The sequence below is a fragment of the Labrus bergylta genome, chromosome 6 (assembly GCF_963930695.1).
Source record: "Labrus bergylta chromosome 6, fLabBer1.1, whole genome shotgun sequence".
Classification (NCBI taxonomy): domain Eukaryota; kingdom Metazoa; phylum Chordata; class Actinopteri; order Labriformes; family Labridae; genus Labrus; species Labrus bergylta.
Window position 1 is genome coordinate 9,793,137 of NC_089200.1, and position 25,699 is coordinate 9,818,835.

A 25,699-nucleotide genomic window follows, 5' to 3' on the forward strand; every position below is an offset into this window, starting at 1 on the left:
AATATCATAATAAACAATAAAAATGATCCAAATCAAAAACATGAAACAGTAATAAACAATACCAGAAAATAAAAAACAACAATAAAGACATTGCATTGGAACTTTCTTGCTCTCTATTATTACTTTACAATTCTGCTCTTCATGTGTTCAGTAGCCTACATCCACTGAAAATACATCATAAATATTACTATCTAATCCAAAGCTTTTCAAGATCAAAAAAAGGAACATTTTTAAAATTTTGAAGTGTGAAGAGGAAATGCCTCAGTCATTTAGGGTTCACTACAGCACTGAGATAGTACTGGGGGAAACACCAGTGATGTCTTCATGCTTTGGACAGAGAACTTATCTGTCAGATAATAGTGAAGCCTTTGAAACGATCAACCATCACATCCTGTTCCCGGCAACTCTAACTTGCTTTTCAATGAAGCTGACTAGATCGCTCTGCAACCACTACAGTCTTGTAGATCACATGCAACATTTCTCCATCTATCCCTTAATTTGTAAGGCTGTTTTAAGATGATACTCCTCATGTTAGAAGGTAAGTCCAATTCATTCATTTGCATCATTTGCTCTGTAAGAGTTCAGCATCCTCGAAGAAACAGTGAGAATGATTGTAGTGCTTCAGTATCCTCACTTTTAACAGGTATTGGCAGCCATATAGGCAGCTGCAATTTTCCATGTAAGCAACTGCAATTTTGTATTCATTTCCAAAATGCTCTGCTAAAAGACTTTTGGCTCTTTGGTATCCCAGCTCTGAAGGCAGATGTTGACAGCTGTGCACCAAGGCGCTTGGTTGCCCCCTGGTGTACTGTTTAAGAAAGTGCAAGCAGTCGCTCCAATAACCTGTGTGCTCCTCCACTCCATTCTCAAAAGCTCTTATGTATTAAAGAGGGTCTCCATCAAATAAAGGGATGTTTCTTGATGGGACAATAGAACTTGAGTAGTCAGAAAACTAGAAAAGAAATATACAAACTCAAGTCCATTTACCATTTACCATAAATTCAACAGGAGTAGCCTGACACACTTGTGGGTCTTGAAGATTTATCATCAAAACCCACTTGACTTGTTGTTTACCGGTACTTATGTTTTTCTTCATTTTTTTGTAATCACAACTTTGACATATGATTTCAAACCCAACACAGTTTGAATTTATTCTGTCGCAGTTCATCCAGTTAAAAATGAAACTTTTCAGAAGTACCTTTCTGTAAACTGAGGTTTTAAATATGTGTCTAAGACTTCTGCTGCCAGTACATTGCAGGAAATTGAACTTTGTTTTTAAGTAATGAAAATGGAAATCCAAAAACCTTGACAGGAAATTGTTTTTCTTAAGAATTGTCCTGGTTTCTTTGGATAATCCTTAGTCCTAACCATGACTAAACTTCACCGGACTCTTCTTTCCAAGGCCGACCATGAGGAGGGCCCCTTCACTCTGCCTTTTCAGGGGCCCAGCCTTTTCTTTAGGTGTGCCTGCTATACAATCCAAATGTTTGTTCTATTTTTTTTTCCACTTCATTCAGGAGTTAAAATACACAAACTGAACAGCAAAACATTTAAGCCTGTTTGTAAGTTGTTTGAAAAGCTAACTCTATGATTTCAGGGCAGAAATATAAGATCTGCATTTCTTTACTTAGAAAACGTCAGCAAAAAAGAAAAAAGAAAGCCTTCACTTCAGAGATTTTGAATATCTTTTTTATTTGAATCTGTCCAACATCATCCTCTGCTGGGTTGGTCTACTGAGGAGACAAGAACTTGCCGAGGAAGAGGATGGACTTGGTCTTATTGTGCCTGATGAAGAAGAGGAACGGGTGGTCGGCTGTGAAGTGTTCCTGCGGGCTTAACATACAGAACATGGCGATGCCTGCAGTGGCCGCGGCCGCCTCCGTCCCCTCCTCGTTCACCTCCACAAAGGCTTTGTGCGCCACTGTAGACAGGAAGAGTCCTCCATCGCCATTCATGCCGGACAGATCTGACTTTGCCGAGCAGAACACGTCTGCCATGCCCAGTTTGGCGAGCGGCTCGTTCAGCTCGTAGTCGTCCTCCAACTTGAACTTGGGCAGGTGAACGACGACTTCAACGTTGAGGTCCATGTTTTCCCTGTTGGTCCATTTGTCCAGCTTCTCCTGTGTTAGCGTTTTCTCCAGCTGCAACAACAAACAATATGTTTGTTTTTTGATCATTTTACATCAAATTGTTCATTCCTCTTTGTATAACTGGGCTAATGTTTAGGCTATAATAATATTTATCAGTGGAGATTACAGAGATAAATGAGAGAGATATCTGGAGTTAGTCAGTGATGAATGTAAAGGTTTAAAAGTTCTAAAGCTGCTTGGATGAACATTGGTTTTGAATTGGAGAGAAATACTTGGGCATCTTGACACCTTTATAAATAAACAAAAGCTATATATTTGTCTCTTATTGCTAGAGAGGGACAGACAACCCTTTCAGTGGGTACATTCTTTTGGTTATATTTATCCTGATTGAAATGGGATCAACTTTGCTAATTCAAAAATGTTGAATTTTTAAGTTATTCATCAGTATCCTTTATTGGATGCTATTCCAAATTGTTCCTTAGTTTGCATTGCAGCTCTCATCAGATTTATATATATATTTTTTGAATAATTAAGAGTGCTGTGAAAACTGCGCCCAAAGTTGGCTGGATGATTTTTAACCGATTTAAAAAATGTAGGAGAGCACAGACATAAGGACATTTCAAGCCGATTTTTAAACTTTTAATCGTCCGAACGCACACAGTATATATGACTCGGCCAGGCATCAGGGCTGCACGGTGGTGCAGTGGGTAGCGCTGTTGGAAAAGACTCCACAAGGACCCTTCAGGAGAGCGAAAACAGATTGAATTGTAAAAATGTCATACTCTTTCTAGGTTGAGTACCTTCAGGAGACTGTCGGGGCCGTTTGCAGACTCCTTAGGCAGCAGGATGAACATGCTGAGCTCCTCATCAGTGTACGGCAGCTCCAGGATCTGCAGACCGAGCTCAGGGATGTAGTTGAAGGGCAGCGTCTTCACCTGGTGCATCATCTGGACCGGCGTACTTTTATTCTGACACACAATTAGGACATTAAGGTCAAAAGATCAAGTTAGAAAGTCTGCATTGGTAGGTTTGTACCAGTGCCAGATTTTAAAAATGGATACGATTCTATTAAAAAACAAACAATTTGAATACCTGTTTCAATACCAAGGCAACAAAACATTCTTAAGCACCCAATATTGGGTAATTGGATATATTTTAAGTACCAAAAACTCCTGCAGGTCTGAATTGCACAAATATGTTGGTAACGTTTTGTGTAATTTAGACAGTGCCCCTTTTTTGCTTGCAACAGCTTTGGGAGAAAAAAATATACCGTTTTTTTTTTTCCCAGCACTATCGATCATTAAAGGTCACATATTATGCAAAATACACTTCACCATGTTGTTCTAACACTAATATGTGTCCTTAGTCAGTCTACAAACCCCCCAATGATGAGAAAAGTCCATCCTCTCTGTCTTCTGCCTGCTCTACTTTTCAGAAAATGTATGCTCAAACAGGCCGTTTGGAGATTTTCCCTTCATGACATCACAAAGGGCAGTAACCCCTCCCCCAGGTGGATGACACTTCCTTAGCTAGGTGTTTGTTCTGCTCTCTGAGTCTGCCTTCTCACCGTAAACAATAGGACATGGAGCAAGAAAGCCAGAGTACACCCGAGCCCTTCCAGAGAGGGGGCGTGGTCAGACACAGCTCATTTACATTTAAAGCTACAGACACAGAAACAGCCTGTTCTGAGCAGGGCTGAAATAGAGGGGTTTATAGACATGACCAAATACAGGATCAGAGTGGATTTAGAACAAGACACTTCACACACATGTTTTGGGGAGCTCTGAGACTTATTGAAACTGGTTGAAGAGGAGGAGAATATGTGACCTTTAAAACAACAGAGGGTCTTGTTTTGCAATATAATGGTAGACTATCAAAAATTATCGAACAATTTAAATATTTTGAAAGCTTAAGTTTCTTGTATTCTACAATTCTGCAATTCATTGAGTAGACACTTTTATCCAAAGCATCGTACATCAGAGAGTAAGAACAACACAAGCAAGGAAATAGAGAGGAGGAAACAACATCAGTAAGTGCAAACAAAAAGGTTTAAGTCCGATCAGACACACAGGTGTTGAAAGGCAAAACACAACATTGGCAGCTGCTCTTGAGAGCTCTAATCAGCAACATTCAAGTTTACATGTCATGATCCGAAAACTTCAGCTGTAGTTTTCACCTTGTTGACTTTGAAGGGCATCTCCATGGTGTTTTTCACGTTGAATGGGTTCTTCCAGCTCCCCTTGAAGTAAATGGCATTAACCAGAGCCAGTCGGGTCATTGGGTTGACTGTTCCTGGCTTCAGAAGATCTTTAATCTTATCTGAAAGGAAATAAAGAGAAACTAATCAAGGACTCGTCAAGGACACTTTGGAAAGATTGCAGCACAAATTGGTTTAAAACGCTTTACTTTCTGTCTGCTGCTCGACCCAGCTGTTGATCTCCGCCCTGCAGGCCTCTGGAGCTCCGATGAAATCCACAGATTTCAGGTCTGCCTGGTAAAACTTTTGTGTGGCTTCGAGGAATTTCTTTGTAAAGCAGAAGATAACAATGAGTGAACAGTGAATAACAACCTAGATCTCCTGTAGCAACTCCTCATTACCGTAATACTTGGTCCATATTAATCACAACTTTGCAATAGACAACATCTCTTTCTGGATATTTATGCTTTGGTTACATTAAAAATCATGATGGCTACAGCTGCCTGTTATTTCCTGTGCCGTTTGTCCCTTCTCCCCTTCTGTCGTCTCCAGCTCTGCCCAGGTGAAGCTACTGAGGTGACCTAGCCTCAGAGCTTAAAAGCTCGGTGCTGGCTTCAGGAGGAGAAGGAGACTGCTGTGACGCTCAGTCAGGGATTGGGTGGTGTAAGTTGAGAAAACTCACCGGGAGGAAGTTGGCTGTGCTTTCTCCGTAGAGTCGGTTAGCAAGTTTCAGGATGTAGGATGCAGATGGTGAGTTGATGTCAGCGTTCAGAGTGTGAAAGTCTGCATGCACGCCTTCACCAGCACTGAATGAGAGCGCCTGTGTGACAGTCAGGAACAAAACATTTTGTTATAGCATCAAAAAATTGTGTTACAGTTGTGTTACCCCAAACAACTTCTTTATCCTGAACTAAAACCATAGACTGTAAATACACATGGACGAAGCCTCAGTGACGTCAATCATTGGTTAAAGGTTGAAGGGGGTGGTCACCATAGTGGAAATGCTTTCTCAACCTATCTTTCAGTCAACCTAAAAGCAGGCAAAGAGCTGGAGCCGAGTCAGGTATTAAGCCTCCTGACAAACAGCTTCACCACACCCGTCCATCAATCAGGTCAGCCACATGCCTTATTATCAATAACTCTTATCCTTCTTACAAATCAAAACAAATGAGTTATATATAAAAAAAAAAAACTCTGTACAGGGTGTGCCAATAGAGACATGAGTAATTCAGACCAATTTTGTTTTTTTAACCATGTTGTAAACATGTTAATTTCTGCTGTTAAAACAGGCTTTTTTTGAATGGGGTGTGTATGTGACTTCCAGAGTGTCGGCACCCACCCTCGAGTGGACAATCGAGGAACTGCAGCTCTTTACACTTTGGCACTGGCTTCATTTTCAGTACAGGTGGTTGCTGCTTGACTGAAATGCAGACAGCAGCGAGCACCAACATCAGGAAAAAAATCCCTGCAGCGAGGTTTCAAAATCAGGTGGAAAGCTTTCCCTAAAGAGTGGTGGCTCTAATAGCAGCAGATTGATACTATTTTGCACTGACGTATTCATATAATGTTATCAAACTTTGGCCACAATTTGTATTTGTCCAGTGATTCACTCGTTCATCCTCCTGCTGTTTTCAACACAGAAGTCATTAATCATGATAAAAGGAAGGAGACTAAAGAACAAAGCTCTGAAGATTAACTGCTCTTTTAAAAAGCAAACATAGCAGAAACTGCAGCTCTGTGTGTAACAGCCAGTTTGTAGAATGTCCTGTTTTATAGCGAACAATACATGACTTGTTGAAGAGGTATTTATTGAGGTCAAAGTACAGGTGTTGTTAGAGTTCACCTGCCTCAAGACACACCTTTTAGTCCGTGCTTGAATACACATCTTTGCTAAAAGGTTGAACTCAGAATGTGAAATGGAAACAGACCAAGATGACTGCATTTTAAAACCTTCATTGCTAATTATAAAATGAGATATACGACTTCTTACCTGTGCCATCTGGGCCGCAGTGTTTCCTTTAGCTCCCAGGTAAACCATGGCCAGGGCCGAGCTGATGCTGAGCGGGGAGACGAAGATGTTCCCATTGGGGTTCGCTTTGCTCAGCGTGCGGAGCAGGTCCAAGGCGAAAACGGTGTTCGAGCTGCTGATGGTGGCCATGACTGAAGATGTACACTTATCCTATAAATAGCAAATGGTGTTTTAAATGTGTTTATAACATGTAAGTAAGCAAAAGTGTGCTCATAGCTGAGTGTATTTACATGAAGCAAACTCTAAGTTACAAAGAATGTAAATGCAGTGCTAGAGCTGAGGTATTTACTCATGTTTACTTCAAGCCATAGTTGTCATAGTAGAAACGATAAATACTTAAGTAGTGCTGTAATAATACAACATTTTTCACAACTACAATCTGTGAAACCTTCATGTGGCCTACACACCTTTACAGAATAGGAACATACCAACATTAGAATCGAAGAGTGTACTTTTTTTTTTGTCATTGTGGTGAACAATATTTATATGCATTGTACTCAGTCGGACAGAAAAAGTCTTAGTTTTCACTCTTTAAGTATCGTTGGAAAGTAACTGTATAACATACAAATAGTGCAAGTAAACAACTTAATTTCCTTTTTAAATTTTGACCCACTGATGTATCTAAGGGTTAAGATATATATAATTGATACTGGGATTTTCCCTCTTAGTTAATGAGCCAATAAAAGTAGTAAATGTGAAACCTGAGATTCTGTGTTGTCATTTCACCCACAGGAGCTGATTGGAAAAACATTTCTGTGCAGTGAAGTAATCTAATGAATGCACATGCAGCCTGAATTATCACTTTTGACATTCAGTCACAGACATCACCCAAGATGGTGTGTAACATTTGGCAGTATATGTTATGGTTTAGCCTCTAAGCTTAAGGTAGGACCTGCAGGTAGCCTAAGGGAAAACCTTTTAGATTGAAACGAAGCTAATTACCTTTAAATACTGTATAACCATAGGCCTTGTTATTAGGCTACTTGTTGTTGTTTTTTACCACACGTCTAAGCGAAGTACACATCAAGTGTGTTTTCTCACGCTGACTGGCGCAGTTGCAGCTGTAAAGATGCGTTCAAGTACCCGGAAATAAACCCCGTACGTCCATCTTTAAACACCGAAAGCAGGGGTGAAAACTAATATTTACAGTCTATGGTGAAAACGAAAAGCACCATTGCGTGAGTTAAGCTACAGTGTGCCTGACTGAACTCCAGGCCTGTATAAGCTGTGTAGTAGTTATATTACCTGATGTTCGTCCCACAACGAGTGAAGCTCGCTCTTCTGTCCCGCACTGTGCAAAAGTGAAAGTGAAAGTAAAACGTAAAGTGAGGCGGTGGTCCGAAATATCCCCCCGGAGAGAGAGAAAAGTCCCTGTGCAGTGGTTGTGGTTGAACCCAGCAGTTCACCTCTGCCTATTTATACAGAGCACAGACTGCTGCTGTCACCGCAGCTCTGTGTGGGAGGAACCATAGGGAGGGACGCGTGATTGCGCGATAAGTTACGGACTGGAGACAAAAACATCCGCGCCATTATACTCAGAGGACAAAAAAAAACCGATAGAGGGATGTGAAATAAAGTTTGCACAAGCTAACACTCAATGTGAGCTTTGATTGTCTACTGAAATGCATACTTATATGTATTTCTCACACATGGCTGGTCAGACAGGGCAATACTCAGGACTAGAACCACACTCACCTCATAGACGGTTCTGTTAGGCCACAGACCTGACCTGATAAAATAATTAGATCATTTAAAAATATTTCAATCTTGATCTGTTTATTTATGTGCTTTAAAAAAAATCCACTCAGCCTGGTATGTTTCTCTGGTGCGAATGCCAAGTTCCTTTATTTTATTTTCTGCCCACAACTTATTTGAACATCAGAATTAGTCTAAATTAAAATCAAAGAAGATCTTATGTGCACTATCTTTCAGTATGAACTTGTCTGAAGTGAATTAGTCACCTTTATGGCACGTGAAACCTGTGATCTCTTTCAAGTAAGCTACATGCTTTGAGGTACTTTACTGCATATTTCCTGCATATAATCACTTGACACAAATACTTTGAAACCCAAATGATTTTTTTGTACAGAGCACTGAGGTACAGAGCCCTGAGCTGAAGTGTACTAAGGTGCAGAAGGGCTCGCCTTGGGAAGATCCTGATCCCTGTTGTTATAGCTGCCCTGAACAAAAGACCTCACTGAACAGGCCAGAGTGGGAACTCTTGATTGTTGTTTGATATTGTTGATTTTTTTAAAGTTTTTTTTAGAAGTACAATTCTGAAAAAGCAAAGTAAATATTTGAAAGGAGTCTCGTTGGATTTCATGGTTGAGGAGAAACAGAGTGTGGGATGTGAAGTTTACCCTGGTGTCTTGAGGTTTTGTTGTACATGTGTATGTCTGAGTTACAAATAAAATTACCTGGCATTTTCTCAACTAAACTAAAATAACAGAAAGTGGATCCAAAGACGCTTTTATTTTTTCTAAATGAACAATTCAATACAAACACATAATCAGCAAATCATTCTCCTTTTTTTTTCTATTTCTGTTGGTTCGTGTTCAGCTGGTGTTTCTCTCACTTTGTCCCATAACATAAGAAAATCAGATTTAACAACCTGGATGAACTTCTATTTTATTTACATGAACTAAATGTGCTTGTCGGGTAAATTTAACCGTCCTCGACTAAGAAAGAGAAGAGAGCCCTTTTGAAACCTGTCGTGTAGAAAGGTGTGTCACTTTGATTTACAGTGTGGAGATTATGGTTTAGGTTGGAGAATGACACCTTTTACCAATTACTAAAATGTTGCCAAAGCCTTTAACTTAGAACAGGAGATAAGAAATCAAAGATAAATCATTCTCAGCGTGCCTTAAAACCTCAACGTAAGACTTCAGAGCCAATGATTATTGTTATTTAATGCAATAATAACATAGTTTTATGAATGTCTTTGTTATGATTTAACTAAAGCCTGGACCCCAGGTGCAACACAACAAACACAGGAGCTGCATTTAAGGGGGTTTACTGTCCAAAAAAAGAATCAGAATGATTGATAATCCAGTAGGAGAGGTTGTGGCAGGCAGGCGAAAACTCTGATGGATGCAGGCTTGACTGTAGATGGGACACAGGTGTGCAAAAAGGGAGGAGGAGGTGGGGAGGCTTGACCAGGTGAGGAGGAGGCAGGACTGGAGAGTGATGAGCCATGCCTGCCACACAGACAAACACAGACAGACAGTTGAGGAACAGACAGACACAAGGAAGATGGGGAAACACAAGAAACCACTGGGAAAGCTGAGGCCAATGCTGTAACAGCCCTGCCCTTCTGCACTCTTGAAAGTAACAAAACAAAGCACATTCTACATTCTACATTCTACATTCTACACACTCTACATTCTACACACTCTACATTCTACACACTCTACATTCTACACATTCTACATGCATTTACGTGTCAACCTCGGCTGTAAGAAGAAATAACATAATTATTATCTTTGAAGGAAAACAAAAAATAAATAGTGTTTTATAGGCTACTTGTTTTATGCAAATTGGTCGCTCTAGAGGGCAAAAATCAGCAAGCAAAAAATAACAAACACATATTGCTGTTTATGATTTAACATCTGATCTCCACTAGAGGGAGCCAGAGGGATGGCTGCTGAAGGCAAGCTGTATCTAGAAAATAAGCAGACCCCCCAGCACCCACATGAAAAAAAAATTGATATGTTGCCATCAAAATTTTTCATACTTTATTCATCCCTGAGGGAAAATTCTGGTTTTACACTCTCTTACTGAGAAACATGATTCTGCACATGGAGCGTGCCAGAGCTGTTGGGGGTAAAGTGCCTTGCTCAAGGGCACCTCAGGAAGTGCCCTGGCATCTCTCCAGCTACCAGACCAACTTCCATATTTTGGTCTATACTGAGACTTGAACCGACGACCCTCCCTTTCCCATCCCAAGTCCCTACAGGCTGAACTACTGTAATTGATAAAAATAGGCCGACACATTTGTTCTTACCAAAAGACTTTTGTAAAAACTGTCCAGTTAGTGTGGTATCCTGATTTTACTTAATATGTTCAAATCTAACTTTGACAACCTCAGAGCAGACGGAAACTTTTGCCCGCCCCCTTAGATCTGAGCCCCCCCCCCCATAAACATACAATATATTTATATAGGCTATCTTTTGGCTTACGACGCATTCAGTCATTTTAGTTGCAGTAATATCATCATAAGTCACTAGCATTTTATTTAGCATCTTGTAATTTCTTTCTTATGTTCTGTTTAAATGTTTGAAATCGTAGTGACTTAATGCTCGATTATTCATGACGTCGTGTGATGTTATTTTCCCCTTTGCGTATATGAGCACCAAAGTTATACAATCTTATCACTTGTTGTTGTTCTGTAACAATGACATTGACAGTGAGTGGAAAACTCACATGCCAGCCTCTCTGTTCTGTTCTGTTCTGTTCCTGTGGTTGACGTTGGCATTTCCATTAGCAGCAGCAGCAGCAGCATCTTTTTGTCCTGTCATCATGCTCCGTCACCACAGGGCCACCGATCTGTTCACAGACTCATCAGACGTGTCATTCACGAGGGGGAACAGAACATGCGAGTCGCTGGGTCAGCCTTGACAGCCAGACGGTCTCATGTGGCACCTATACTTAAGTCTTTACAATGACTCCCAGGTCAGTTTCAAAATCCTGTTTAAAGTTCTTATTTTTGTGTTTAGAGCCGTGCATGGTCAAGCTCCGTCTTAGGTCACTGAGCTGCTGAGGCCTTATAAAACCAGCAGGTCCCTGAGATCCTCTGACCAGGGTCAGCTGGCGGTTCCTGGAACGAGGCTAAAAACCAAAGGAGACTGTGTCTTTGAGGTTGGGGCACCTATATTTTGGAACTGTCTTCCCCCAGAAGTGAGAGCCTTGCCCTCTGAGGACACTTTTAAGAAGCAGCTGAAGACCCATCTGTTCAGACGTGCCTGTGTTTGACCTGTGTGTCTTTGATTTTATGTGACTGTCTGCCTCATAAAATCTCTTTTCAATTCTTTATTGTGAAGCACTGACGTCAGTTCTTGAAAGGTGCTTTATAAATAAACTTTACTTACTTGAGGCAAAGTCAGACCTCATGTGAAAAAGTATGTGTGCTTAATAATGCAGCAGCAGAAGGAAAGCGACACAGCTAGAGTTATCTGTTGCACACCGTCCTTCTGTATTTATAAATACAAACCTATACATTAATTATCTTTCTTAAATTGTCCAAATATCTGATATTTGTAATTTCAGAATTGGACTTTTACTGTCTTCTATACAATAACTTGTTCTGTCTTGTGTTTTAAATGTTACGGACTGTACCAGTGCAGCTCGAATTCTCTGCCTGGACTAACTCACAGGCGTCGCTCCATTTTATGGAAATACACTTGCATGTTACTGACAGTCATACATTTAAAGGACCAGTATGTAGGATTCTGTCAGTGTTCTGTCCCTGGACTTTTGTGAAAGTTCTGATTGAAGTTAAAAACCCTCTGAATATGTCAAATAAAAAAAAGCACTTCATTTAAAAGGATACAACCACTTCTCCTCTGAAGTCCAGAGCTTCAACAACCGCTTCTGCCGCTTCTTTGATGGAGACTTCATCTTCCTCTCCAACTGCAAACCAGCAGACGTGACAGTGGCATCATTTTTTAATTTGATTCAGCTTCATTTTTTTGTTTTGTTAGTTAAGCCGTGTATGAGGACTCACCTGAGAGAATGACTGGGTCCACTTCTGGATAATCTCTCAGGACCCACAGGAAGAGACGAGCCAGGTCCAAAGAGTAAATGAACTGTCTTCTGGGAGTGCCGGATCCCCAGACCACCAGGGGCTTCCCCTCCTCTAACGGTGAACAAAAAATACACACAAACACAAACCATTGCTATAATCTTCAGCATCGTAAAGCACATTATAACGTGCGATTTTTAAAATTGAACCTCAGGTAGAAACATAGGCTGTTAAAGCTGAATAAATGTGGGAGAAAAACACAATATTTCCCTCTGTGAACTATTGAAGGAGAAGACTAAAGAAGAAGAATATGAGGAAAGTAAAAGTGCCCTACATATATTCTTACGTTAATGTACAAATGCACCTTTTTTGAGGAACTATGTGCATTTCGGCCGCAGGAACCAGGCTCTAAACTATGTTCTGGGATAAAAGATTCACCCCTAAAAAAGACCCTGCTAGTGGGGTAGTGCTTTCCAGGCCTGCACCGCCTGCAGTGCTGAACGTCTCCGATTGGTCAGGCACAGCAGAGTTTTCGATAACCCACCGTGTTTAAAGGACTGCAGCTGTTTTTTTCCCACCTTTATCTGGACTGTTACAATTATGAAAAGGTACAAAACACACCAGACTGAGCATGACTTAAAGAACAGAGGAGCAAATGTTACATTCCACCCCTGCATATCCATATAAAACACTGTTTTCCCTTTGATGTCCTTAAATGGTAACAACACAACTCAATCATTTAAAAAAAATATATACAGCAAATAAACCGATAAAAGAAAGTTTAAATATCTACAGTTATATATACTTGCTTTGGCTATGACACTTGTAAGACCATGTGACTTACTTTGGGCGATGTAAGCTTTGTGTATGAGGCCTGGCAGCACATGACCGTCCTCAATGCTGAAGTTGTCATGTGGACCAAACACATTTGTAGGAATCACAGCTGTATAGCAGCGCCCGTGCTGCTGGAAATAAGCCCTGCAAAACAACATATACAGTTTAACACACAATCATTACTCATGCTTTCGTGTCAATTCAACTAACATGTTATAAAGGGTAGACTTCTCACCTGTTAGCCACATCAATCATTCTCTTTGCATAGGCATAACCAAAGTTCGAATCATGAGGTGGACCATCGTGAATCTTGAAAAAGAAGTGAAGTTAGCCACTGTTTACAAACTGCTACATGCAAACCAACAGAGCATATATATATATATTTTTTTTTACCATAGTCTCATCTATAGGGTAGGTGGTCTTATCAGGAAAGATGCAGGTGGAGAGACAAGAAACAACCTTGACAGCTCCAACTTCATTTGACGCCTGCAGCACGTTATCATTCATGTAGATATTGTTTCTCTGCAGGGGACAGACACATCCAAAGCAACAAAAAACACAAGTCGTTTCAATAGAAACTACATGAAGATAGAATTATAATAACATACTCAGATTATTCTTTTCAAACACATCAGCAGTGATAACAAAGGAGTAATGTCCTCCTACCCAAAAGTCAAGGTTGTATTTCATGTTCTTGAAAAGCCCCCCAACCATAGCAGCCAGGTGAATGACGTGGGTCGGCCGATGTTTTTCAAACACTGCTCGTGTTTCATCCATGTTCCTGCAGAGAGGTCACAGTAACAGAAATGAGGTAATGAGCGGAGGCTGTAGGGCTTTTGCAGGAAAACAATCTTGACAGGGGATTTTTTTTTTTTTTTTTAAATAACACCGATAACAAAACTAAACTTTAGATATTTTGTACTTAATGTGGACAGATATAAAGGGGAAAGATGCATGCATGGGAGTATGTTCTCACATGAGGTTGGCATCTTTTGATGAGAGGAAGATCCATTCTTCCCCCTCCTTGGCTCCCCCCTCCTCTCTAACCACATGCTGTATGGCTCTGCCCACCAAGCCGGACCCCCCTGTAACCAGCACCCTCAGTGGAGCAGTGTGTTCACCCTGACCGTTCATCTGGAAGAAGCAAAACACAAAATATCCAGTGATGCATAGGCATTAAAACGATCAAAACATGATGTTAAGGTTAACAAAAAAGACTTTGGCACATGAAGGTGTAGTTATTATGGAACTGGTTACCTAAGTGTGTCTACAGGTGGGGTGTATGCAGACAAACTTAGGTGTTTGCAGAGCTAAAGGCTCAGGTAAATGCCACGTCATACAACAGATCAGTATTACTACAAGGTGTTGAAGCTCATGACATTTAAATACCAAGGAAAACAAACAGAGCAACTATATAGTCACAGTCTCATAACTATTCTATATAAATAAAAGTATCTTATTTTGCAAGCTTACCTTTACAATAACAGTATCCCGATGCAAACCTTTTCGTTGTTACCTCCTTTTTCTCATCAGAGGTGTTAAGAGAGTTCTTGTTACCATAAAATACAAGCCACGCCAGCTATCGTTATTAGCCAAAGTTGATGCTAGCTGGCCTGCACAAGCTGCAACATTCCTAATTTATGCAGCCTAATAAACTGAAACATAACTGTGTAACTAATGTCGAAAATGTGGAATATCAAAGTCTTTTCTATTTCAATGACACGCTAGTGCCGTAATTCAACAGTAACTTTGTGCTACACCGATATGTAAAGTAGGTTTTTGTCGACCGTTCGTCCGCAGATAAGCCGGGGTCAACATCGAACGTAACATTCTTCTTCCGGTCATATACTTCAAAATAAATGTTTATGAACAACTAGCTTGGTCGTTCATTGCTCAAAAGACACGCAATAAAGTTGAACAATTCCTAATAAAAATGCAAAAAACACGACTGTGTATTTAAATGTAAGGTTTCACAGAATAACTGTTCTGAACGAAATATTTAGATTCGATGTCGTGCTTTTATTTTTGCACATGACAGTTAGTTTGCGGTTTGGCTGTGAAGAAAATCTCAAATTCATCCCTTTGATTTAACAAAAAACACTGTTTATATCATCGGACTTTATTTCAATTCATGTAATATTTATAGGCTTGAATGTGTAAATGACAGAAATGTAGAAAAACAACTTTGTCTTAACTTTGTTTTACATTTAAAACACAGTTTACTGCTCTGATTCTGTCACAGCAGTGCTCATGTATAACATCACTTCCTCTTCTCCTCCCTCTGCGATTTCGCTTTTGAACAACACGCTATACAAATTACACAAGCAAATAGCTGTTTATTCTTTATATTTCCGTTCATCTTTCCAATTTAACAAGCTTTATTTATTGGCATGAATGTAATATACTGTATACAGTATTTTTCACACCACCAACTCAACTAATTCCACATCTGGACAGATGAGGAACAAAGTAAGTGAGCAGTATCAGGGCCCATATTCATCAAGTCATATTTATAGTTTAATAAATGTGGGTCCTGATCTGTGAAGGTAAATCAATCTCAAAACCCCCAGATTTAGGTTAATTTGACCGCTTAATAATTTGTAGTCACTAAAGTTTTAATTTAAATGTATACACCAAAAACTAAAATGATTGATTCAAATTGACATAATATCATAATAAACAATAAAAATGATCCAAATCAAAAACATGAAACAGTAATAAACAATACCAGAAAATAAAAAACAACAATAAAGACATTGCATTGGAACTTTCTTGCTCTCTATTATTACTTTACAATTCTGCTCTTCATGTGTTCAGTAGCCTACATCCACTGAAAATACATCATAAATATTACTATCTAATCCAAAGCTTCTCAAGATCAAAAAAAGGAACATTTTTAAAATTTTGAAGTGTGAAGAGGAAATGCCTCAGTCATTTAGGGTTCACTACAGCACTGAGATAGTACTGGGGGAAACACCAGTGATGTCTTCATGCTTTGGACAGAGAACTTATCTGTCAGATAATAGTGAAGCCTTTGAAATGATCAACCATCACATCCTGTTCCCGGCAACTCTAACTTGCTTTTCAATGAAGCTGACTAGATCGCTCTGCAACCACTACAGTCTTGTAGATCACATGCAACATTTCTCCATCTATCCCTTAATTTGTAAGGCTGTTTTAAGATGATACTCCTCATGTTAGAAGGTAAGTCCAATTCATTCATTTGCATCATTTGCTCTGTAAGAGTTCAGCATCCTCGAAGAAACAGTGAGAATGATTGTAGTGCTTCAGTATCCTCACTTTTAACAGGTATTGGCAGCCATATAGGCAGCTGCAATTTTGTATTCATTTCCAAAATGCTCTGCTAAAAGACTTTTGGCTCTTTGGTATCCCAGCTCTGAAGGCAGATGTTGACAGCTGTGCACCAAGGCGCTTGGTTGCCCCCTGGTGTACTGTTTAAGAAAGTGCAAGCAGTCGCTCCAATAACCTGTGTGCTCCTCCACTCCATTCTCAAAAGCTCTTATGTATTAAAGAGGGTCTCCATCAAATAAAGGGATGTTTCTTGATGGGACAATAGAACTTGAGTAGTCAGAAAACTAGAAAAGAAATATACAAACTCAAGTCCATTTACCATTTACCATAAATTCAACAGGAGTAGCCTGACACACTTGTGGGTCTTGAAGATTTATCATCAAAACCCACTTGACTTGTTGTTTACCGGTACTTATGTTTTTCTTCATTTTTTTGTAATCACAACTTTGACATATGATTTCAAACCCAACACAGTTTGAATTTATTCTGTCGCAGTTCATCCAGTTAAAAATGAAACTTTTCAGAAGTACCTTTCTGTAAACTGAGGTTTTAAATATGTGTCTAAGACTTCTGCTGCCAGTACATTGCAGGAAATTGAACTTTGTTTTTAAGTAATGAAAATGGAAATCCAAAAACCTTGACAGGAAATTGTTTTTCTTAAGAATTGTCCTGGTTTCTTTAGATAATCCTTAGTCCTAACCATGACTAAACTTCACCGGACTCTTCTTTCCAAGGCCGACCATGAGGAGGGCCCCTTCACTCTGCCTTTTCAGGGGCCCAGCCTTTTCTTTAGGCGTGCCTGCTATACAATCCAAATGTTTGTTCTATTTTTTTTTTCCACTTCATTCAGGAGTTAAAATACACAAACTGAACAGCAAAACATTTAAGCCTGTTTGTAAGTTGTTTGAAAAGCTAACTCTATGATTTCAGGGCAGAAATATAAGATCTGCATTTCTTTACTTAGAAAACGTCAGCAAAAAAGAAAAAAGAAAGCCTTCACTTCAGAGATTTTGAATATCTTTTTTATTTGAATCTGTCCAACATCATCCTCTGCTGGGTTGGTCTACTGAGGAGACAAGAACTTGCCGAGGAAGAGGATGGACTTGGTCTTATTGTGCCTGATGAAGAAGAGGAACGGGTGGTCGGCTGTGAAGTGTTCCCGCGGGCCTGACCTACACAACGTGGCGATGCTTGCAGTGGCCGCGGCCGCCTCCGTCCCCTCCTCGTTCACCTCCACAAAGGCTTTGTGCGCCACTGTAGACAGGAAGAGTCCTCCATCGCCATTCATGCCGGACAGATCTGACTTTGCCGAGCAGAACACGTCTGCCATGCCCAGTTTGGCGAGCGGCTCGTTCAGCTCGTGGTCGTCCTCCAACTTGAACTTGGGCAGGTGAACGACGACTTCAACGTTGAGGTCCATGTTTTCCCTGTTGGTCCATTTGTCCAGCTTCTCCTGTGTTAGCGTTTTCTCCAGCTGCAACAACAAACAATATGTTTGTTTTTTGATCATTTTACATCAAATTGTTCATTCCTCTTTGTATAACTGGGCTAATGTTTAGGCTATAATAATATTTATCAGTGGAGATTACAGAGATAAATGAGAGAGATATCTGGAGTTAGTCAGTGATGAATGTAAAGGTTTAAAAGTTCTAAAGCTGCTTGGATGAACATTGGTTTTGAATGGAGAGAAATACTTGGGCATCTTGACACCTTTATAAATAAACAAAAGCTATATATTTGTCTCTTATTGCTAGAGAGGGACAGACAACCCTTTCAGTGGGTACATTCTTTTGGTTATATTTATCCTGATTGAAATGGGATCAACTTTGCTAATTCAAAAATGTTGAATTTTTAAGTTAATCATCAGTATCCTTTATTGGATGCTATTCCAAATTGTTCCTTAGTTTGCATTGCAGCTCTCATCAGATTTATATATATATTTTTTGAATAATTAAGAGTGCTGTGAAAACTGCGCCCAAAGTTGGCTGGATGATTTTTAACCGATTTAAAAAATGTAGGAGAGCACAGACATAAGGACATTTCAAGCCGATTTTTAAACTTTTAATCGTCCGAACGCACACAGTATATATGACTCGGCCAGGCATCAGGGCTGCACGGTGGTGCAGTGGGTAGCGCTGTTGGAAAAGACTCCACAAGGACCCTTCAGGAGAGCGAAAACAGATTGAATTGTAAAAATGTCATACTCTTTCTAGGTTGAGTACCTTCAGGAGACTGTCGGGGCCGTTTGCAGACTCCTTAGGCAGCAGGATGAACATGCTGAGCTCCTCATCAGTGTACGGCAGCTCCAGGATCTGCAGACCGAGCTCAGGGATGTAGTTGAAGGGCAGCGTCTTCACCTGGTGCATCATCTGGACCGGCGTACTTTTATTCTGACACACAATTAGGACATTAAGGTCAAAAGATCAAGTTAGAAAGTCTGCATTGGTAGGTTTGTACCAGTGCCAGATTTTAAAAATGGATACGATTCTATTAAAAAACAAACAATTTGAATACCTGTTTCAATACCAAGGCAACAAAACATTCTTAAGCACCCAATATTGGGTAATTGGATATATTTTAAGTACCAAAAACTCCTGCAGGTCTGAATTGCACAAATATGTTGGTAACGTTTTGTGTAATTTAGACAGTGCCCCTTTTTTGCTTGCAACAGCTTTGGGAGAAAAAAATATACCGTTTTTTTTTTTCCCAGCACTATCGATCATTAAAGGTCACATATTATGCAAAATACACTTCACCATGTTGTTCTAACACTAATATGTGTCCTTAGTCAGTCTACAAACCCCCCAATGATGAGAAAAGTCCATCCTCTCTGTCTTCTGCCTGCTCCACTTTTCAGAAAATCTGTGCTCAAACAGGCCGTTTGGAGATTTTCCCTTCATGACATCACAAAGGGCAGTAACCCCTCCCCCAGGTGGATGACACTTCCTTAGCTAGGTGTTTGTTCTGCTCTCTGAGTCTGCCTTCTCACCGTAAACAATAGGACATGGAGCAAGAATGCCAGAGTACACCCGAGCCCTTCCAGAGAGGGGGCGTGGTCAGACACAGCTCATTTACATTTAAAGCTACAGACACAGAAACAGCCTGTTCTGAGCAGGGCTGAAATAGAGGGGTTTATAGACATGACCAAATACAGAATCAGAGTGGATTTAGAACAAGACACTTCACACACATGTTTTGGGGAGCTCTGAGACTTATTGAAACTGGTTGAAGAGGAGGAGAATATGTGACCTTTAAAACAACAGAGGGTCTTGTTTTGCAATATAATGGTAGACTATCAAAAATTATCGAAGAATTTAAATATTTTGAAAGCTTAAGTTTCTTGTATTCTACAATTCATTGAGTAGACACTTTTATCCAAAGCATCGTACATCAGAGAGTAAGAACAACACAAGCAAGGAAATAGAGAGGAGGAAACAACATCAGTAAGTGCAAACAAAAAGGTTTAAGTCCGATCAGACACACAGGTGTTGAAAGGCAAAACACAACATTGGCAGCTGCTCTTGAGAGCTCTAATCAGCAACATTCAAGTTTACATGTCATGATCCGAAAACTTCAGCTGTAGTTTTCACCTTGTTGACTTTGAAGGGCATCTCCATGGTGTTTTTCACTTTGAATGGGTTCTTCCAGCTCCCCTTGAAGTAAATGGCATTAACCAGAGCCAGTCGGGTCATTGGGTTGACTGTTCCTGGCTTCAGAAGATCTTTAATCTTATCTGAAAGGAAATAAAGAGAAACTAATCAAGGACTCGTCAAGGACACTTTGGAAAGATTGCAGCACAAATTGGTTTAAAACGCTTTACTTTCTGTCTGCTGCTCGACCCAGCTGTTGATCTCCGCCCTGCAGGCCTCTGGAGCTCCGATGAAATCCACAGATTTCAGGTCTGCCTGGTAAAACTTTTGTGTGGCTTCGAGGAATTTCTTTGTAAAGCAGAAGATAACAATGAGTGAACAGTGAATAACAACCTAGATCTCCTGTAGCAACTCCTCATTACCGTAATACTTGGTCCATATTAATCACAACTTTGCAATAGACAACATCTCTTTCTGGATATTTATGCTTTGGTTACATTAAAAATCATGATGGCTACAGCTGTCTGTTATTCCCTGTGCCGTTTGTCCCTTCTCCCCTTCTGTTGTCTCCAGCTCTGCCCAGGTGAAGCTACTGAGGTGACCTAGCCTCAGAGCTTAAAAGCTCAGTGCTGGCTTCAGGAGGAGAAGGAGACTGCTGTGACGCTCAGTCAGGGATTGGGTGGTGTAAGTTGAGAAAACTCACCGGGAGGAAGTTGGCTGTGCTTTCTCCGTAGAGTCGGTTAGCAAGTTTCAGGATGTAGGATGCAGACGATGAGTTGATGTCAGCGTTCAGAGTGTAAAAGTCTGCATGCACGCCTTCACCAGCACTGAATGAGAGCGCCTGTGTGACAGTCAGGAACAAAACATTTTATTATAGCATCAAAAAATTGTGTTACAGTTGTGTTACCCCAAACAACTTCTTTATCCTGAACTAAAACCATAGACTGTAAATACACATGGACGAAGCCTCAGTGACGTCAATCATTGGTTAAAGGTTGAAGGGGGTGGTCACCATAGTGGAAATGCTTTCTCAACCTATCTTTCAGTCAACCTAAAAGCAGGCAAAGAGCTGGAGCCGAGTCAGGTATTAAGCCTCCTGACAAACAGCTTCACCACACCCGTCCATCAATCAGGTCAGCCACATGCCTTATTATCAATAACTCTTATCCTTCTTACAAATCAAAACAAATGAGTTATAAAAAAAAAAACTCTGCACAGGGTGTGCCAATAGAGACATGAGTAATTCAGACCAATTTTGTTTTTTTAACCATGTTGTAAACATGTTAATTTCTGCTGTTAAAACAGGCTTTTTTTGAATGAGGTGTGTATGTGACTTCCAGAGTGTCGGCACCCACCCTCGAGTGGACAATCGAGGAACTGCAGCTCTTTACACTTTGGCACTGGCTTCATTTTCAGTACAGGTGGTTGCTGCTTGACTGAAATGCAGACAGCAGCGAGCACCAACATCAGGAAAAAAATCCCTGCAGCGAGGTTTCAAAATCAGGTGGAAAGCTTTCCCTAAAGAGTGGTGGCTCTAATAGCAGCAGATTGATACTATTTTGCACTGACGTATTCATATAATGTTATCAAACTTTGGCCACAATTTGTATTTGTCCAGTGATTCACTCGTTCATCCTCCTGCTGTTTTCAACACAGAAGTCATTAATCATGATAAAAGGAAGGAGACTAAAGAACAAAGCTCTGAAGATTAACTGCTCTTTTAAAAAGCAAACATAGCAGAAACTGCAGCTCTGTGTGTAACAGCCAGTTTGTAGAATGTCCTGTTTTATAGCGAACAATACATGACTTGTTGAAGAGGTATTTATTGAAGTCAAAGTACAGGTGTTGTTAGAGTTCACCTGCCTCAAGACACACCTTTTAGTCCGTGCTTGAATACACATCTTTGCTAAAAGGTTGAACTCAGAATGTGAAATGGAAACAGACCAAGATGACTGCATTTTAAAACCTTCATTGCTAATTATAAAATGAGATATACGACTTCTTACCTGTGCCATCTGGGCCGCAGTGTTTCCTTTAGCTCCCAGGTAAACCATGGCCAGGGCCGAGCTGATGCTGAGTGGGGAGACGAAGATGTTCCCATTGGGGTTCGCTTTGCTCAGCGTGCGGAGCAGGTCCAAGGCGAAAACGGTGTTCGAGCTGCTGATGGTGGCCATGACTGAAGATGTACACTTATCCTATAAATAGAAAACAGTGTTTTAAATGTGTTTATAACATGTAAGTAAGCAGAAGTGTGCTCATAGCTGAGTGTGTTTACATGAAGCAAACTCTAAGTTACAAAGAATGTAAATGCAGTGCTAGAGCCGAGGTATGTACTCATGTTTACTTCAAGCCATAGTTGTCATAGTAGAAACGATAAATATTTAAGTAGTGCTGTAATAATACAACATTTTTCACAACTACAATCTGTGAAACCTTCATGTGGCCTACACACCTTTACAGAATAGGAACATACCAACATTAGAATCGAAGAGTGTACTTTTTTTTTTTTGTCATTGTGGTGAACAATATTTATATGCATTGTACTCAGTCGGACAGAAAAAGTCTTAGTTTTCACTCTTTAAGTATCGTTGGAAAGTAACTGTATAACATACAAATAGTGCAAGTAAACAACTTAATTTCCTTTTTAAATTTTGACCCACTGATGTATCTAAGGGTTAAGATATATATAATTGATACTGGGATTTTCCCTCTTAGTTAATGAGCCAATAAAAGTAGTAAATGTGAAACCTGAGATTCTGTGTTGTCATTTCACCCACAGCAGCTGATTGGAAAAACATTTCTGTGCACTGAAGTAATCTAATGAATGCACATGCAGCCTGAATTATCACTTTTGACATTCAGTCACAGACATCACCCAAGATGGTGTGTAACACTTGGCAGTATATGTTATGGTTTAGTCTCTAAGCTTAAGGTAGGACCTGCAGGTAGCCTAAGGGAAAACCTTTTAGATTGAAACGAAGCTAATTACCTTTAAATACTGTATAACCATAGGCCTTGTTATTAGGCTACTTGTTGTTGTTTTTTACCACACGTCTAAGCGAAGTACACATCAAGTGTGTTTTCTCACGCTGACTGGCGCAGTTGCAGCTGTAAAGATGCGTTCAAGTACCCGGAAATAAACCCCGTACGTCCATCTTTAAACACCGAAAGCAGGGGTGAAAACTAATATTTACAGTCTATGGTGAAAACGAAAAGCACCATTGCGTGAGTTAAGCTACAGTGTGCCTGACTGAACTCCAGGCCTGTATAAGCTGTGTAGTAGTTATATTACCTGATGTTCGTCCCACAACAAGTGAAGCTCGCACTTCTGTCCCGCACTGTGCAAAAGTGAAAGTAAGTGAAAGTAGCGAAATATCCCCCCGGAGAGAGAGAAAAGTCCCTGTGCAGTGGTTGTGGTTGAACCCAGCAGTTCACCTCTGCCTATTTATACAGAGCACAGACTGCTGCTGTCACCGCAGCTCTGTGTGGGAGGAACCATAGGGAGGGACGCGTGATTGCGCGATAAGTTACGGACTGGAGACAAAAACATCCGCGCCATTATACTCAGAGGACAAAAAAAAACCGATAGAGGGATGTGAAATAAAGTTTGCACAAGCTAACACTCAATGTGAGCTTTGATTGTCTACTGAAATGCATACTTATATGTATTTCTCACACATGGCTGGTCAGACAGGGCAATACTCAGGACTAGAACCACACTCACCTCATGAGTGTTCTGTTAGGCCACAGACCTGACCTGATACAATAGTTAGATCATTTAAAAATATTTCAATCTTGATCTGTTTATTTATGTGCTTTAAAAAAAATCCACTCAGCCTGGTATGTTTCTCTGGTGCGAATGCCAAGTTCCTTTATTTTTTCTGCCCACAACTTATTTGAACATCAGAATTAGTCTAAATTAAAATCAAAGAAGATCTTATGTGCACTATCTTTCAGTATGAACTTGTCTGAAGTGAATTAGTCACCTTTATGGCACGTGAAACCTGTGATCTCTTTCAAGTAAGCTACATGCTTTGAGGTACTTTACTGCATATTTCCTGCATATAATCACTTGACACAAATACTTTGAAACCCAAATGATTTATTTGTACAGAGCACTGAGGTACAGAGCCCTGAGCTGAAGTGTACTAAGGTGCAGAAGGGCTCGCCTTGGGAAGATCCTGATCCCTGTTGTTATAGCTGCCCTGAACAAAAGACCTCACTGAACAGGCCAGAGTGGGAACTCTTGATTGTTGTTTGATATTGTTGATTTTTTTAAAGTTTTTTTTAGAAGTACAATTCTGAAAAAGCAAAGTAAATATTTGAAAGGAGTCTCGTTGGATTTCATGGTTGAGGAGAAACAGAGTGTGGGATGTGAAGTTTACCCTGGTGTCTTGAGGTTTTGTTGTACATGTGTATGTCTGAGTTACAAATAAAATTACCTGGCATTTTCTCAACTAAACTAAAATAACAGAAAGTGGATCCAAAGACGCTTTTATTTTTTCTAAATGAACAATTCAATACAAACACATAATCAGCAAATCATTCTCCTTTTTTTTTCTATTTCTGTTAGTTCGTGTTCAGCTGGTGTTTCTCTCACTTTGTCCCATAACATAAGAAAATCAGATTTAACAACCTGGATGAACTTCTATTTTATTTACATGGACTAAATGTGCTTGTCGGGTAAATTTAACCGTCCTCGACTAAGAAAGAGAAGAGAGCCCTTTTGAAACCTGTCGTGTAGAAAGGTGTGTCACTTTGATTTACAGTGTGGAGATTATTTCTTGTCTCCACCCGTCACGTAGGCTTACAGTATAGCCATGGTAACCTCTGACGCTTGATAAACATTTGTGATTCATGGCGACCTTTGGCCTCCGGACGTCTATGTTACATAACAGTCGTCATATAGACTGTCCCACTATGGAGGAACGTCATCGCTATGAGCTACTCAAAACCTCACAGTTCAAAACATTTATAATGAAGCCAAATTAAGCAGCAAAACTATACTTTAGCTTTTGTTATTTTTGCTTTAGGTTGGAGAATGACACCTTTTACCAATTACTAAAATGTTGCCAAAGCCTTTAACTTAGAACAGGAGATAAGAAATCAAAAATAAATCATTCTCAGCGTGCCTTAAAACCTCAACGTAAGACTTCAGAGCCAATGATTATTGTTATTTAATGCAATAATAACACAGTTTTATGAATGTCTTTGTTATGATTTAACTAAAGCCTGGACCCCAGGTCCAACACAACAAACACAGGAGCTGCATTTAAGGGGGTTTACTGTCCAAAAAAAGAATCAGAATGATTGATAATCCAGTAGGAGAGGTTGTGGCAGGCAGGCGAAAACTCTGACGGATGCAGGCTTGACTGTAGATGGGACACAGGTGTGCAAAAAGGGAGGAGGAGGTGGGGAGGCTTGACCAGGTGAGGAGGAGGCAGGACTGGAGAGTGATGAGCCATGCCTGCCACACAGACAAACACAGACAGACAGTTGAGGAACAGACAGACACAAGGAAGATGGGGAAACACAAGAAACCACTGGGAAAGCTGAGGCCAATGCTGTAACAGCCCTGCCCTTCTGCATTCTTGAAAGTAACAAAACAAAGCACATTCTACATTCTACATTCTACACACTCTACATTCTACACATTCTACACATTCTACACATTCTACATGCATTTACGTGTCAACCTCGGCTGTAAGAAGAAATAACATAATTATTATCTTTGAAGGAAAACAAAAAATAAATAGTGTTTTATAGGCTACTTGTTTTATGCAAATTGGTCGCTCTAGAGGGCAAAAATCAGCAAGCAAAAAATAACAAACACATATTGCTCTTTATGATTTAACATCTGATCTCCACTAGAGGGAGCCAGAGGGATGGCTGCTGAAGGCAAGCTGT

At 40.2% G+C, this 25,699-nt stretch overlaps 3 protein-coding genes across 3 annotated transcripts; all 3 read right to left on the reverse strand.

Annotated features, from left to right (window-relative positions):
• Window positions 1-1,667: 1,667 nt before the first annotated feature.
• On the reverse strand, window positions 1,668-7,794 carry LOC109986560 (leukocyte elastase inhibitor). Its single transcript, XM_020637268.3, has 7 exons — window positions 7,562-7,794; window positions 6,278-6,466; window positions 4,970-5,107; window positions 4,497-4,614; window positions 4,267-4,409; window positions 2,891-3,058; window positions 1,668-2,141 (listed from the first exon to the last, which is right to left on the reverse strand). The coding sequence occupies exons 2-7, from the start codon at window positions 6,443-6,445 to the stop codon at window positions 1,731-1,733; spliced, it is 1,146 nt and encodes a 381-aa protein (XP_020492924.2). The 5' UTR covers window positions 6,446-6,466; window positions 7,562-7,794; the 3' UTR covers window positions 1,668-1,730.
• Window positions 7,795-8,773: 979 nt separating this feature from the next.
• On the reverse strand, window positions 8,774-14,706 carry LOC109986562 (GDP-L-fucose synthase-like). The gene is made up of 9 exons (XM_065955691.1): window positions 14,364-14,706; window positions 13,867-14,024; window positions 13,557-13,671; window positions 13,284-13,412; window positions 13,126-13,199; window positions 12,901-13,034; window positions 12,039-12,170; window positions 10,739-11,944; window positions 8,774-9,513 (listed from the first exon to the last, which is right to left on the reverse strand). Exons 2-8 carry the CDS (start codon window positions 14,022-14,024, stop codon window positions 11,853-11,855), a joined length of 834 nt encoding a protein of 277 aa, XP_065811763.1. The 5' UTR covers window positions 14,364-14,706; the 3' UTR covers window positions 8,774-9,513; window positions 10,739-11,852.
• A 2,496-nt stretch (window positions 14,707-17,202) lies between these two features.
• Window positions 17,203-23,243, reverse strand: LOC136179395 (leukocyte elastase inhibitor-like). Its single transcript, XM_065955690.1, has 7 exons — window positions 23,085-23,243; window positions 21,799-21,987; window positions 20,496-20,633; window positions 20,023-20,140; window positions 19,793-19,935; window positions 18,425-18,592; window positions 17,203-17,676 (listed from the first exon to the last, which is right to left on the reverse strand). Exons 2-7 carry the CDS (start codon window positions 21,964-21,966, stop codon window positions 17,266-17,268), a joined length of 1,146 nt encoding a protein of 381 aa, XP_065811762.1. The 5' UTR covers window positions 21,967-21,987; window positions 23,085-23,243; the 3' UTR covers window positions 17,203-17,265.
• Between the last annotated feature and the right edge of the window lie 2,456 nt (window positions 23,244-25,699).